The sequence below is a fragment of the Pieris rapae genome, chromosome 3 (genome assembly GCF_905147795.1).
Source record: "Pieris rapae chromosome 3, ilPieRapa1.1, whole genome shotgun sequence".
Lineage (NCBI taxonomy): Eukaryota > Metazoa > Arthropoda > Insecta > Lepidoptera > Pieridae > Pieris > Pieris rapae.
In genome coordinates this window covers 4,451,656-4,467,048 of record NC_059511.1, presented here as the reverse complement: position 1 = coordinate 4,467,048, position 15,393 = coordinate 4,451,656, and the positions used below count along the sequence as shown (strand labels likewise).

At 30.7% G+C, this 15,393-nt stretch overlaps 1 protein-coding gene across 1 annotated transcript; it reads right to left on the bottom strand.

The window, feature by feature from the left end:
• Positions 1 to 215: 215 nt before the first annotated feature.
• LOC110997056 (ceramide synthase 5) lies at positions 216 to 13,659 on the bottom strand. The gene is made up of 8 exons (XM_045634439.1): positions 13,331 to 13,659; positions 12,457 to 12,574; positions 10,169 to 10,390; positions 3,139 to 3,360; positions 2,534 to 2,652; positions 2,077 to 2,221; positions 1,567 to 1,661; positions 216 to 1,254 (listed from the first exon to the last, which is right to left on the bottom strand). The coding sequence occupies exons 1-8, from the start codon at positions 13,507 to 13,509 to the stop codon at positions 1,245 to 1,247; spliced, it is 1,110 nt and encodes a 369-aa protein (XP_045490395.1). The 5' UTR covers positions 13,510 to 13,659; the 3' UTR covers positions 216 to 1,244.
• Positions 13,660 to 15,393: the final 1,734 nt, after the last annotated feature.

The following is a 15,393-nucleotide window of genomic DNA, read 5'->3' as shown; positions in this document are numbered from 1 at the left end:
TTATAAGGGCTGTATGCATGAACGATTTTTTTCCATTCAAATTAAGTCGCAGTTTTTTCCGACTTCTACTGTATTATAAGCGAACACGCGCAGCGCCATCTATCAACTTACCAGTGGAGCGGTTTGCAAGACACAAATAAAATATTTATAAAAATACACTGGAATAACGTTTATCTTATATTGTAAGTCATCTAAAACGAAGAAAATACTTTAAAAAGTATGAAGAATGTTAAGAAGTCCTGAACTTTGGTATTATTACGCGATTAAAAAAGATGTAAAAAAACACACCTTTGCCAAACTAAACTCCGCATTACAACTATTGTGATAACACATTAATAAAAAACTTACATTTTAACATAAATACTCGAATGAAATGTTCTCAAAATAGTTTTTTATATTTACAAAAATCGAAGAATATAATTCGCCAGAGATAATTTGCATCCAATATTTAAGTAGCTTTTAAAGTAAAAATAAGTTTAAATCTATAACTTGTGACATTTTACCTTTTTATTAAACATTAAAGAGGTGGAAAGCATAAACCATCAAAATAAATGTCTTTAAAAAATTTTTAGTACTAAAAAAAACCTATAGAAGTATTTCAATACAAGCGCTCTACTGTATTAATCTACAATTTCTAGTATGCAAATTGAAAATATTTAAAAAATGCGTCTGGTCCCAAGTAGCAAACATCTATATTCCCTGTGAAAACCTTAATATCGTAGAGAAATCAATATAAAGAAAAATTTAGTATTTAGTACTACACCATGCAACAGAGCCAAACGTTTTTGAAAATTTATTGATAATATACCAATATCTTCTATTGGTTTTTCTATCTAAAATGCAGATTATAAATATACGAACACAAAAACGCCTCTATATGTTTATTAATTCTAGCTAAACATCGATCACAGTGACAGACAAACATTAATAATCCTACCTACCTTATTCGGATGACATTGGTTCGAAATTATGTTACTGAAAATTTTTATTCAAATGATGGGTAGATTTCATTAAAATATAGTTTACATAATAATAAAAACTCATTTTTATATATGGAACTGCTCTTTCTGTTTTGTTTTGCTAATATATGGCAAAGATCAAGTTCTGAACCTACATCACCCGTTGAAAGTATATTACAAAATATAACATTTAGAATAATCAAATATCGTGTAAGGACATACAAGAAATAAGTGTATATCTAAAAATATCGTTTCAGAGATCTGGTCGAGGACTGAAGCTTTAGTTTATGTGTTCCTGAAATACAAAAAAAATATATCAATTGAGGGTAGCACAAAATTAAAACTTTAAAAAAATATACATGTATACTGATATTAACGGTATAGTTAATATAAGAGACTTCTCCCAGACAATCCTAATTCAGTAACAACTCAATTACTCTCAATTCACTCAAATGTAATAATTACAATACATATATTTGTTTTCTATTACTTACTTTTGTAAATAGAAATTACGTTTTTTTTTAGAGCCGAAACACGAATATTATATTAATAACAGAATTGTATGTAATTCTATCATTCTATTAGTTAAAAAAAATATAAAACTTACTTTTTGTTTCTCCTAGTAGGCGACCCATTGTTAGAATGATTCGAGTGGTTAGGACTGTCACTCACTTCCGTCGAACTTCGCACGTCGCCGTCCATCTGAAATTGATTAGGTACAAACTGCTATAAAAACATGATATATACTTAAAAAGGATCAAAGAAAAAAAAGATAATATTATCGTCAAAGACACATTCGAAATTATGGATTTCATACTAGAGAAAAAGGTTTTCACATCTTTCTTGTGCCTAGCCCCACCTCTCTTATATATAAATAATAAAAATTTAATTGTTGACTTAAGAAATGATAAATCACTAGGAAATTGTAAACTATAATAAAGTTTCAAAATATATAATGATAAACGTCGAGTTCATTTTGCCCCATCTGTGGGACGTAGGTCCGGACATTGGGAAACACTGTCAGAGGACTATACTTAAAATATATAAAAATACAATAATAACATATATGTTAAATTAAACCTAAAGTGTTTTATTTGAAACCGTTATTATATCTCACCTGTCCAGCCTTCATTGCGTTATACGCGATCTGTAGGATAAGAGTGGTCCATACGACGTGCAGAACGAGAAGCAGACAAAGCAGGGAGTTGAATATATAGTACGCCGGGAACATTGGTACTAATTGTGGCGCTCGTACCAGCGTACTGAAAATTATTATAATTTTGAATTGAATTACTTTCATTTGCATTTCAGAAATGTCTATGACCGTCAAAGCAAGAATATTTTAAAATTAGGTTAATTGAAAAATTAATTTTAATGCTGAACAGTGAAGCCATATCACTCAGAAAATTTATTAAATTTTGTAATAGTAGTAATAACTAATAAGTAAATTATAAGTAAAAATATATACGAATTCAGATATAAAACAAAAGAGTACAGAATTATTAGTACATATATCTATTTGAATCAAATTTAACGACGCAACTTTTGTACCAAAATCGTTATGTAAATCTTACCTCCATATAATGTAGAAGGGGAAAATTACAACTCTAGTTGAGATCCAAGCGACAATCAATGCCAGGAACAGGGCATCACACAGCTTCTGGTAACCAGCATATTTCGATGCTTTGACCCCCTAAAATATCAAACAAAAAATGTTTTATTTCGCAACTTGAAATTACGGACTATACACATCTGGAGCGGAGTCTCTGTTTTCACCGGTTTATGTCCAGCGCTTCCCTTATGACAGTGTTGAAGATGATCGGTCCATCTGGTTGGTGAAAGGCCATGTGATCTTTTGCCTGTTACCAACCACGATCAGGTACTCCAACTTCTCATCGCCTCTGCGCATTGTATGGCCGAAATAATATACAATTCGCGGCAGGCAGCGCGATAGACAGGCGAGTCAATAAGTGGAGTTCCAGGACCGATGTATCGGTTAGCTTCGCAGTCCACGGTATTTTTAGATCCTTTCGTGCTCGTCAGATATACGGGGGTATAGAACTACCAACTAGCTCAGGAGTTAGAGGAACTAACTAAATATGATATACTTAATAGAAAAATATCTCTACTTACTACTAAAAATAACCACTCACAAGGCTATTATCCTAGTATGCCTTACCTCAACAAATATATCAGCACAGTCGTGCAATAGCAGGACCAGCGTGCCAATACGATGAAGATTGCAGACCCAGGAGAAGGAGAGTAGAGCGATGGTTGCCAAGTGATGTACGAACATCTGCCAGAAGTCTTTCCGACGCACGTCCCAGAACTGGGAGATCGTCAGCGACCAGTAGAATGCCGACGATATCATGTAGTACCACCAGATGTCATCTGTCAGACCCTAATATTGCAAGATATATTATAATTATCGCTGCATAAAAAAAGCGAATTTGAATCTCATTTGAATCCGGGTTTCAAGCTATAAACATTTTAAATCTTTTAATTCACAGATATAGAAATATAAAATTAAGTAATTCCGTTGCTGAATGTTGGAATAACCAACGAATACATGTTCTTTAAAGTAAAACAATCGAAATTTTAAAGTAATCATGACTCTATAGCCACAATCTCACGTAGATTTGCATCATCAATATAGGCGATCGTTTTTATGTACAAGTCAATCTTAAACCACATTCGTTGTTTATGTATATATTCTAAAACTACTTTGACACATTTGAATTTTAAATGAAATTGGCCACATGTTTTTATGATCGAAATTCCCATTATCATTCAGGGTCAGGGCGCAACGCAAGAGATCAGTTTTTATACATTTAAAAAAAAGCAATGTTTCATACGTTACAAACTATAAGATAACAATTTTACTTTTATTTCAGCAATATTGTTGGGTATGCTTGTGAGATGGCGGCAATTGATATATTAGTCGTTGTTTAAAATAACTAAGTTAGACGAGGTTAACGTCTTTACGACTGAGCTTAGTCACGCTCTATAGCTTAAGTAAAACCTACAAGATATAATTTATTATAAATCATAGTATATAAGTCTTGTTAATTAAAAACTATTTTAACTACCGCAAAACACCTTCAACGCCATAAAACATGGGTCAAACTCTTTTTTATCACACCTTACATTTACATTATTTTAAGGCACGGTCAGATATCTGGACCTATAATATGAAACGATCACTTTTCCGATAATCGAACATAGATCTCATACAATACGACACCGGCTTTTAAACTCTATATCAAATCTTAAGACTCTTAACAGCTAAGAGTAATGTTACTATTTAGTACAAGCCTTAAATAATATATATAATAATAAAAGTGTCGTTTGATATACATAATACAGATGAATAAAAGCAGAACTGGAAGTCAATGACCTCGTCCTTAACTCACTAATTATTTCAAATAAAGGGGTCTCTTATACATTGAAAACTTTTACAATACCCACGACAACTGTTTTCGCAACTGAGTATATTTTTGTCTGTTACTTATTTTGTTTCGGTATTAACGTAAAATCAACTTTATAAGCTACTAGCTGACCTGGCAAACATCGTTTTGCCATGTACTTATATCATTTATGGTTATTGTGCGGTACATAGATAGGTATAGTGTGTCGCGGTGTCTTTTTTGTAGATATTTATAAGATCTACAATTACTTAGAACATTTTATGGTTCTATCTTTAATAGTTTAGGCAGGGTACGCAAAATAAGTAACTTTTTTTGTTGATTTTTTACACCTTGTGTACGAAGAACCCTAATATCTTACGGAACCCTATTTTTGTTCAAAATTAAATAAAGCCTATATTACTCGTGGATAATGTAGCTTTCGAATGGTGAAAGAATTTTTAAAATCGGTCCAGTAGTTTATGAGCCTATTCATTACAATCAAACAAACAAACAAAGTTTTCCTGTTTATAATATTATAGTGTAGATTGTTTTAGCTTAAGTAAATATTAAGCGTATTATGAATCTTTAGTTAAGGCAAGTACATATCTAAAAAATCTTTTTTTTTCTATGCACAAACTATTGGGTACCAAGTAGATTATTGTAAGCTGAGATCTTACAGACTAGTCTACACTAGACTTAAGCACAGATAACTACAGATAAATATTATCATAGATGTACAGGCGGTAATTTAACTTTTGTTCTCTATAAGTTTATGTTTCATAGTGATTAACATCTATAAAAGGCATCGTAGTATTTTACGAGCAATTCCCGTAAAATTCTATTATTTCGTATGGATAACATTGTTATTGATATTTCACAATCGTTAACCTACTTTAGTATTAGACATAAAACTTATTTATGACCAGCCATTGTTTGTACTCAGCTAACACAACTGTGGTGACTATGGGCTACGCTTTGCCGACAATTGAATACAAACGTTTTCGAAGACAATTTTCGGTAAAGACACAAATTATAAATAATGCACTTTATATGATAAACAAATTAAGAAGCACAATTGCGACACGTTCCCCATTAATAACAACAATCAGGGGTTAGAATCTTGAGAGTACAATCAGCAAAAAAAAACAATTAGTGTCGAACATAACATACATCGAAAACCGTATGTTTCTATGATCTTCCAGAACAAGATGTTCATATTCATAGTCAAAATTCGGAGAATAAGCAATCTTTAGCATACCTACATATAACAACTAACCAATGGCAGAGATAACCCGCATATGGCATGGGTAAGAGAAGAAACGTCGAGGCGTGCTGTAATTGACATATAACTTTTAAGTATGTGAATAGATTTTTCATTTTTTTTTATTGTTTAAATATAAACATTATACGTACATCCTAATTGTAAAGCCTAACTGGCATGTTTTTAGATATATACGTAGATAAAGATTTCAATAACTAACTAATTGATTTAAGTATTTACTGGAAAAACGTTCTAATTGGCTTTTTATATATACGTAAGTATCAAAATCTTGCTTCATGAGTAGAAACTAATCTTGAAATGAATGGATTAATGACGTTTTCATTAATCCATCCATCCATCCACACGTCTACGAAATAGACTGAAGATAAGTAAGTGCGTGCTCCTATTTTGTCGTTTTTATTTTTTTTACAATTTTTTTTTTATTACTTAGGATGTCACGTGGAACATGGTGTAATGGTTGCCACTCCCTACAAACGTTGTGTAAAAGAAAAAACTTGAAAAAATTAAAGAATGGCGGAGAGTTTATTGCCAGTTCTTCTCTTTCTTTCTGATTAAATTTATATTTCTTTTTTCATAAGTGTACATTGACATGTACATACATGAATAAATGATTTTTGGCTCTGACTTTAGAGACTGCGACGCGCGACCGTGACTTGCAACGGCAACCAGATGGCACTTTGTATAGCAACCCTCTTCACCTCGCTATGTGAAATTGAGTCTTAATTCTTCCGGATGCTCGATCAATATCATAATAAACTTCTTCAGCCTCTAATGACTGGTAAATAATTTTCCTAGCTGCGGACAACTATCACCCATGAAAGTGTGTGAATGGCTCTAGGGGTCACTACGACCGACGACCAAGGTCGCTTAATCGAATGGTCGGAGTCGCTAATACCTGAATGCTACCTTTATACATCTACTTATATATCTTTGTATCACCCATATTAGAGCTGGAATTTCACAATCAGACGCTTATAGCTTTAAAGGTGCCAACATATTTTTTCAACATGAACTAAATATATTTCCCATCATATCAATAATATATGTTTAAAGTACACTGAAATTACAAGGCAATGCCGTCATATATAGCAACTATTTTTCTATTAATTACTAACCTGTATCCAATAGTAACAAAATCGTAAATATAATTGCGTAAATAAATCAAAGTTAAATACACCGACCGAAATCTGTCATCTGAAAGTGGGTTTGCTTAGCTATCGGTCGTTAAAAATTCAGTTGCAGTTATAAACGTTCACTAATTATCTCAATTATCTTTGTTTAAACTACGATAATAGCGCCCAATTTGGAGTTACATTTGACAATGCTCAATCTCACGGTAATTATGAATGGTGCTCAATTTATTCTTATTATATTCAATTACTAAACACAAAATATTTGAAAAACTACATTATGTACACAAATAAGAGTTGTGTAAGAAATTCTCATAGCAATTGTCCGTTTGTTAAATATATTAAAATTAATCAGTTCCGCTCATCACGCAATCTATATACGTATAGGTCTGAGTAGAATAAGGGCCATAGTTTTAAAACTGAGCTTTTAATAAATAAATAAATACAATTATTTCATTTATATTAAGCTGAATTAAGACGTTTTTGTTCATTCATCGCTTTTACTTTCGAGGGATTCGAAAAAATATCAAATGCTTGAAATTGCGTAATTCCCGCCTTCGTTTAGAAAATGCGTCTTTTTCCCCAATTTATAAGTAACTGTGCCCATGCTCCCCCCCTCCTAGCACCCCACTTTCCCTTAGGGGAGACACGGACTTCCACTTGCTACAGTCCTGACATACCTCTCTCAGATTTATCCTGTTTCATGACTCACCATGCATGCTCGTCGGTTTTGGGAACTTTTGACACTAACCTCTTGGATTTGGTCCACGTATGTACAAAAAGCAACTCCATCATCCACAATCGCTTGGAAACCGCTTATTATTTATTTGCTTTACCTGGCCAAACCTAAGCATTCTCTTTCTTTTAACACTATATCACACTAGACATACTTTTTATCACACTTATTTGCAAGACATTTATTCTACTTTCATTCTGTCTCTCCCACACCCAACATTCACTGGCGTACCTTAACGTCGGGATAAGCATTATGTACGGTCTATCATGCCTCATTTCCGATTTCTTAACTACATGAATGCAACAACTCATCTACTTTATCCCCAGCATTCACTCGCTTTCAATATGATCGTCATACTTTTTATCCGGAGTGCATATAAACCCTTAGTACCTACATGAACTTTCCACTTTTTCTATATTCATCAGAATATCTCAAACAATCTACTACGATATTTTATACGTCTATTAAAAACCATACATTTTATTTTTCCTACGTTCACTTTCTCTCTGTTAAAAAATCCTCCACCGTAGACGCAGGAACCATTCGATCGTCAACATATAACACAGGGTATCATACAGACAATTTAGTAACTGAATTTTTAATAAAACTGAATGTCTTACCGCGGTAAATCTGTTACTTTATTATAATCATGTATAGGTTATGATATTTGCCAGGCTAAAAATAAGCATTATTATAATTGAGGTCACTGGCAGGTCAAGATAACACCAAGGTAACGCTAGTTTAGGTTAATGTTAGGCAATTACTGAAACAGGCGAAATTGTCTTTAAGTACAAGGCAAGGTTTTAAGCAATATACACAGTAAATTATTTTTAGAAAAAAATCTAATATTTCGCCGAGGAACATTCATACGACACGGAATAAATAAGTAAAGGCCGGCTACGTATCTACATTTGATAGATTGTTAGATGATTAGCCAGTCATACTACATAGATTATATAAATATATGTGTGTATCAGGGGACTCGCGATACAGATAACGACTTTAATATTTAGGCTTTATACCACTCGATCCCAAGGATTAGAAATCAGGGCTTTAGATACTGAAAGAACTATCAATATAACTAATTGCTATACATATAAAAATTATATCGTCTTAGAGTAATTTTACTAATTTTTTTTTCTTAATTTATCCTTTTTGAGTAAACGTTCTAATCAAGCTTTTTCTAGGTTGCTAGATGAAACCGCAATAATGACACTCAAGTTGACTCAAAATTGGTACGTTATTTTTCTTAAGTCAGTTAATCAATTATACACAAAAGTCAGTTTCACCAGTCAGTGGGTTAATATTTTTCGTTACAACATACACTTGATTATTAGGTTTAATGACCCGACAAATCATCAGCTGATTACAAACCAAAGCAGACTTATTTCTATGTAAAAAATAATTGTGCCAAGATTACGTAACATTGAATGTTTTACATAAAAACACACTTGCATTGAAGGTCAAATACTTATACTTTTTATTCTTATTCACTAGCGTTTTTCAGATTTAATATGATGCTAGATAACGGCCGTGGTTTTGTTCCCAAGATGTAAAGTTAATAGACGTCTTATGTATCGTTGTGGTGGGTTTGGAAACGATTTTCGGTCAAAGAATGATTGTTAGTTGTGTATTTACAAGATTATTTTATCACTTGTCTATGATAAATAATATTTATCAAAACAACACTAAAATGTGTATGATCAATTATGTGCTGAAAGATTTCTGGCACCGGAATCTTTATGTCATATCCTTAACACTAAATATCACTCAGACAAAGATACATCATAAAATAATTCAAAATAAAAATATATTCAGAATTTTACAAATAAACAAGCTTCATTAATGCATATTAAAATAATACGGCGATTTATAACTTTCCCCATAGAAACCGGAATATTTTCAAGCGATTTAAAAAAATATTTTAAATTCACATTATTTTGAATAAGGTAATAAACGCCAATAATGTAACGTTACATTCTAAATATAACGTAGCACAAAAATATGTTTATTGAAGCCGCACACTGCATTTAGCGTTATTACAAAAACCTACCCAGCATTCATTACCGATCACTATTGCACGCAAGGACTTCTTGCAACTGTTTATAAATTAATACGAAATAAAAACGCGTTTGTAGTTTTTCGTTCGCGCCTGTAATTATCACTTTCTTTTTGACATTTCACGCTTTATAATCTAACACACAATTACGTGTCCTGTCATAAACCAAACTAGGTCAAGGTTGAAAACCTATTGCTCCGAAACCACTTTTACCTTTGGGTAAATATTATTAATTAACTATAAAAATAATCTAAAATATAAATAAGTCTGTTATACACAACAGTTTATCTCACATTAATCAAGTTTACCGGAAACATAGAAAATAGGAATATAGATTTAAAATAAATTTAAATGTAAGAAAACTAATCAAGCTTAGCGCAAACAGCTCTCTGTTCCATAAAACGTCATGGATGTTGACATTGTTAATCATAGTTCGGTCTCGCCTCTGATTCTTAAAGATATGAACTGGAGTGAGCTAAGTAGCCAAGTCTCTCATTAGTCAATATACAGATAGCCATATAATGTTCCGTTCATAATTATACTTGAACCTCAGTTAATATAAAAATAGTCACAAATTTTGTTTTCATCAACTGACCTGATGTGGATATCCAATATAGCACTGATCAATATCCCACAGCCACTCCTTATCCCATAGGATATAAACTCCGAAGCTAAAGTTGAAGACATAGAAGGTGACCTTCCAGGCGTTTTCACAGAATTTAGTTAGGGTCGAGGGTTTATCCTGGCTCCTGCGCAGACGCCACCATCTCTCCACTTGACGCTCTGTCATATCTAGCTGCTTCGCTAACGCACATAGCTGAAAAATATATTTCTAACTTTAACAAAGCAATTTTATTCCCATTGAATACAGTTTAATTGTATTCAATAATTAATTTAAATTAAGAACATAATACTATAAACGTCGAAGTATTGTTTTTTTTATTTATTATTCTGATATAAATCAGAATAACATAAGCAACATGGTTTATGCAATCATGTAGGGGTGTGAAAAAATAATCGATTCTTTTTATAATTGAAAATTAATTATGTCGCTTTTTCATCTGCGACCTCTCGACATTGTCTGGTCTTTTATAACAAGAGGTCCTCGACCTAATAGGGATACATCGATATACATGTTTACAATGCGATACATTGAATAGATCCGATGATGAAAACAATTGATTAAATAAAAAATCGATTTTTTATGCAGAATGTCACATCCCTACTTGTATGATAATATACTTTAAAAAATCAAAGGTTAAATAAAATTGATTAAAATAATTTAAACAGTTTCAAAAAAAATAGTGTAAAGGTGTCTTTAACAAAGTCTCAAGTCCCTTTACAAACGTATACGAAACTTAGCAATGCTTTGACTTAAAATGCCTATTCTAAAGAGAAGAAGTACATCCACTTTAGTGCAAGCACACTGTATTTCAAGAAAATGTTTTTAATGTGAATGTTATGTTACCGACAATATAATTTTATCTAAATACTAAATAAAAAATCTAGACCGCTGACAAGGCCATTACTTAAAATAATCAGTAGGTACTAGTGCATTGATACAATTTCGGGGGCTTAAAACCACATGTTTATCATTTGATAATATTTAAATTTCAAGTGAACTGAGTTTAATAGATAGATAAAAATGCCATGTGAACGACATGCAAAATTATATACTAAATAATTACGAATAAATTAATCACTCACTTCTCATGTATGTTAAATAACATATGATATAATATTAATCAATAAAACCTGTATGTGGTGGGAATTATATCATGAATTATCTTTTCATTGGTTTAGTTTAGTAATTTATATGTTATAAAATAGCCAACCATGCGTAAATAGCATAATTAATATCTAGAATTTCCTAAATAATTTATAAACAATAATAATATGAATTAATTATGAATATATATATATATATACATTGTTATGTTTTTGTTGTACAATACTATAGACTTACAAATCGAAGTTTAATATTTATGTTTTTTTTTAAATACTTTTTATTGTTTTGATGGAAGCCTTGGATTGGACTTAATTAATTTTCTTGAGTAATTTATAAATAAAGCCAGGCTGAGCAAAAATTTTGACAAGCAACACAGAAAGCATTTCTGGCAATTTCTTTTCCCTTAAGTATTTGTAGTATGAAAATATGTGAACTGTAATTTGCATACAATCTACCAAAGTATGTTGAGTAAAACAATATTTTAGAAATCAAGATTATATATAATGCATATACTTAATTTTACATAAATTATATTGACAGAAATTTCTTTAAGATAAAGATACCTTGAATTCTTGACCTTTTTGTTAATAATATAGATAACATATGCTGACACCAACTTAATACAAAACTAATGTTATTTTTTATTGGGATAAATATACATTAATTTTAGGAATTCATGATTAGCAAGAAAAGTTTTGTTTTAAGTAAAATTTAATTAGCACATTATATTTTTTGGTTAATCTCTGTATTATATTTTAAATCAATATTAAATCATAGTAAGTAGACCCCGCATACATAGCATATCTCAAAAAAAGGATAATTAATATTGAAAAAAATGCAAGTATGCTATTTTCAATTATGTATAATATATATATATGCAGGTTAAACAATTAAAATTCAATTATACTGAATAAATTTCTTGATATGAATATAATGAAATTATTATTCACTATGTTCTTTATAAGTAACTATGGAATATGGTCCATAGACAACATTATGTTTTACATGTGAGGAACAATAAATAAATCTTGCCCACTCATGATACTGCAGAATATTTATAAAAATGTGTTGTTGTAATTTATTTAGTTCAAATGATGTGTTTTTTCAGTTTTATAAATAATTATCTAACCCGTTAGGATATGAATTGTTCTTACTTGTTTGTGGTTCCGAGGTCCTGACCTATAAGCTGCCTCTAGTTTAGGATTTTCAGGTGCTCTTCTTGGTCTTATGTCTTTGATACCAAGGTATTTACCAAATGGAGCATATAATATCCTGAAAAACTGTATATATTATGTATTTGTTAAATTTAATTGTTGTTTTCCGAAGAAACAATTGAAAGACCAAAAATTAAATTAAATAAATACTTAAAAAAATATAATTAAAATGTATGTCTAACTTGTTACATACAGAAATTTTAAATATGTATATGTAAGATATTTTAATGTATGTAATAGTAAAATAATTATCTTATCATGTGATTCAAAAAGCACATTATATCAATAATATCATGATATGGTTTATCAAACAAGTAATATTCTCAGAAAAAATAATTTGGCAATTTTTACCAAAACTATAAGGCTTGTAAATTTATTACTTCTCATTACTTGTTAGTATATAAATTTTCTTTGTCATTCCTAGTATAAAATTTAAAATATTATGGATAATAATAGAACACTTTTTAGATATGTATTGTATTAAGGCCAAAGAAATAAATGTCCTTAAAATTATAATGATATGATAGGAAATGAAATTATTAATTTTTGTCCAGCAGGCTTTGAAATACATTACTACATAAATATGTACACAATCATCACATCATGAATACAATTGCCTGACTACCAAGAATTGAAAAATAATATAGGACATATCGTCTTGGCATTCTAATCCTTTTAAGGAAACCTAAAAAATGCAAACGTTTTTCTATTAAAAACGAGTGCAACAGTATACGATTCGAAAATTTAACGCCCCCGACTATGAGTCTATTACAACAAATAACTTGGTGAGTAATAGATAACTTTCGGTACTCACCTATCTAACACATAACGGAGACTTATAAAAACGAGTGCTAACGGTATAGGAAAGAAGACATGCCGATGATCCGTATATATTACAAGCTTTTCCGGCCCGGGCGCAATGTCAGACCATGTTGTGTTAGGCGGTAACCAAACATATTCACTCCAAAACGTATTTATTAATGACTGTAACATAATTTTTACTAATAAAACTAATCACAGTGCAGACAATAGCTAGCAAAACTAAAATTTAACTAAAAATATTTATTAAATTAATTTTTGTTATCCCCGCGGACCACTAACTCGTATGATTGACGAAGCGCGGCGACAGGGACAGGTCAGAGTTGCCAACGTTCTGACTTTTTAATTTACAAATTACAATACATTTGAAAGGACAGTACATAAAAATTATTTATCTATAACAAGCTTGAAAAATCTGAAAGAGACTATAAATATATTCTATAGACTATAATATATATATTCCAGTGTACGTTTTCGACACATCTTTATTATATGAATGATGCCAGAAGTCATATGCCAATAATCATTGTGTCAGGCAACAACAAAACCTTTTTTATCGATTTAACTTTTTAAGCCCGTAGGAGGATTACAACTCAATGTGTATTTTTCCTATGTAGACTGGATACCTAGAGAGATAATATGCTTTATTTCTTGTCATAACGCCATAGTTCAAATTTACTACTCAAGCAACAAAATGTTAACTAAATATATTTTTTTTATTTTCTTCAACTTGACATTCCGTTAACGCATGGAAATAGTAAATACTGGCATTAAAGCCTCTAAACTGGCAACCTCGTAGTTTCTAGCATTGTTATTAGAGCCAAATTTTAAAAACATATTATGTAGTTTTGTATTATGTGCTTAAAATTGAAAATAAAATAAAACAATAGCTTCAAATTTCTTTATTTCTCTTTAATAACATACATGATTTATATTGTGCATATCAAGCTCAGTCACACTAACAGGTAACAATAGCCACTGTACTATCAATTTAGTATTTTCTTTGAATTTCAACAAAATCCAATACAACAAAAACATGGCATGGCTTGTAGCCATTTTGGCAAGTCACCAGCCTTTTCGTTATACAATTCAAACAATATTTATGTTCTTTTAATAACACAAGCCAGGACATGTGTTGTCGAAGGATGGATTAAGTACCCTATATAACTGATAAATCTTCTAAATGCATTTTTTTATAGTAAATATTTCTTTTAACTAAAATAGTTACTAATACTGAGAAATCATAGAAAAATTATGAACTTTAACATACTACTATTAAACTTAATTCAATGCAATTTAATACAAATTACACATATTCAGGCACCAACAGACACCAATGGTTTATAGACTAATATTATCAAATGGCTATCATTCATACATTATACGTATTTTATGTTTATCATAATAAAGGCACAAACCTTAACACTTGTTATTGATATTTTTAAGATAATTTAATGTGATAAAGCGTAAAAATACGCATGTCGACACGAGAATAAAAAACTCCTTAAAATTAAAAGCAACAGCAAAAATAATCTTCTACAATCTATACTATAAAAAGAAAACAAATATCAAATATAAACATACAAACTAAAATTTTTTCTTTTCTGTAAATTTTTGCTTAAAATACTAAAAATGCTGTAAGGAATCAATTTTGCGACTCAAATAAAAATAACATTACTTTTACTACTTATATACTGAAAGCCTCCTACGCCTGACGAAAATATAGAGAACGACCAGCCCAAACATGGCTGGTTGGGTGTCATATATGGTCGTTGGCGTTTGAGACTACGACGGTGTCTTAATAACAGATTTAAATTTTATTATATTAATTAGAACCGTTCAATAAATTTTTCTAATACAACCGTAATTGTTCTATAACATTACCTATCTAGATAAAAACTATGAAAGCGTCTTTGGGTGATTTTAGCATTACCTACTTAACTATCGTGCAAAATACCCTATTGATATGGATTTTTGGTACTTATATTCAGGCATTACATGCAAAATATAAAATGTAAATTTTAAAAATGTCAAACATAAACAACAGACAATGGGAAT

Bases quoted from the DNA above. Each gene is read 5' to 3' on its own strand.
- LOC110997056 (XM_045634439.1), bottom strand. From the start codon at position 13,509: ATGTTACAGTCATTAATAAATACGTTTTGGAGTGAATATGTTTGGTTA. The intron at 2,222-2,533 runs GTAAGATTTACA...AATAATTTTCAG, and splicing joins CCCTTCTACATTATATGGAG to TACGCTGGTACGAGCGCCAC. The intron at 1,662-2,076 runs GTGAGATATAAT...AATCAATTTCAG, and splicing joins ACGCAATGAAGGCTGGACAG to ATGGACGGCGACGTGCGAAG.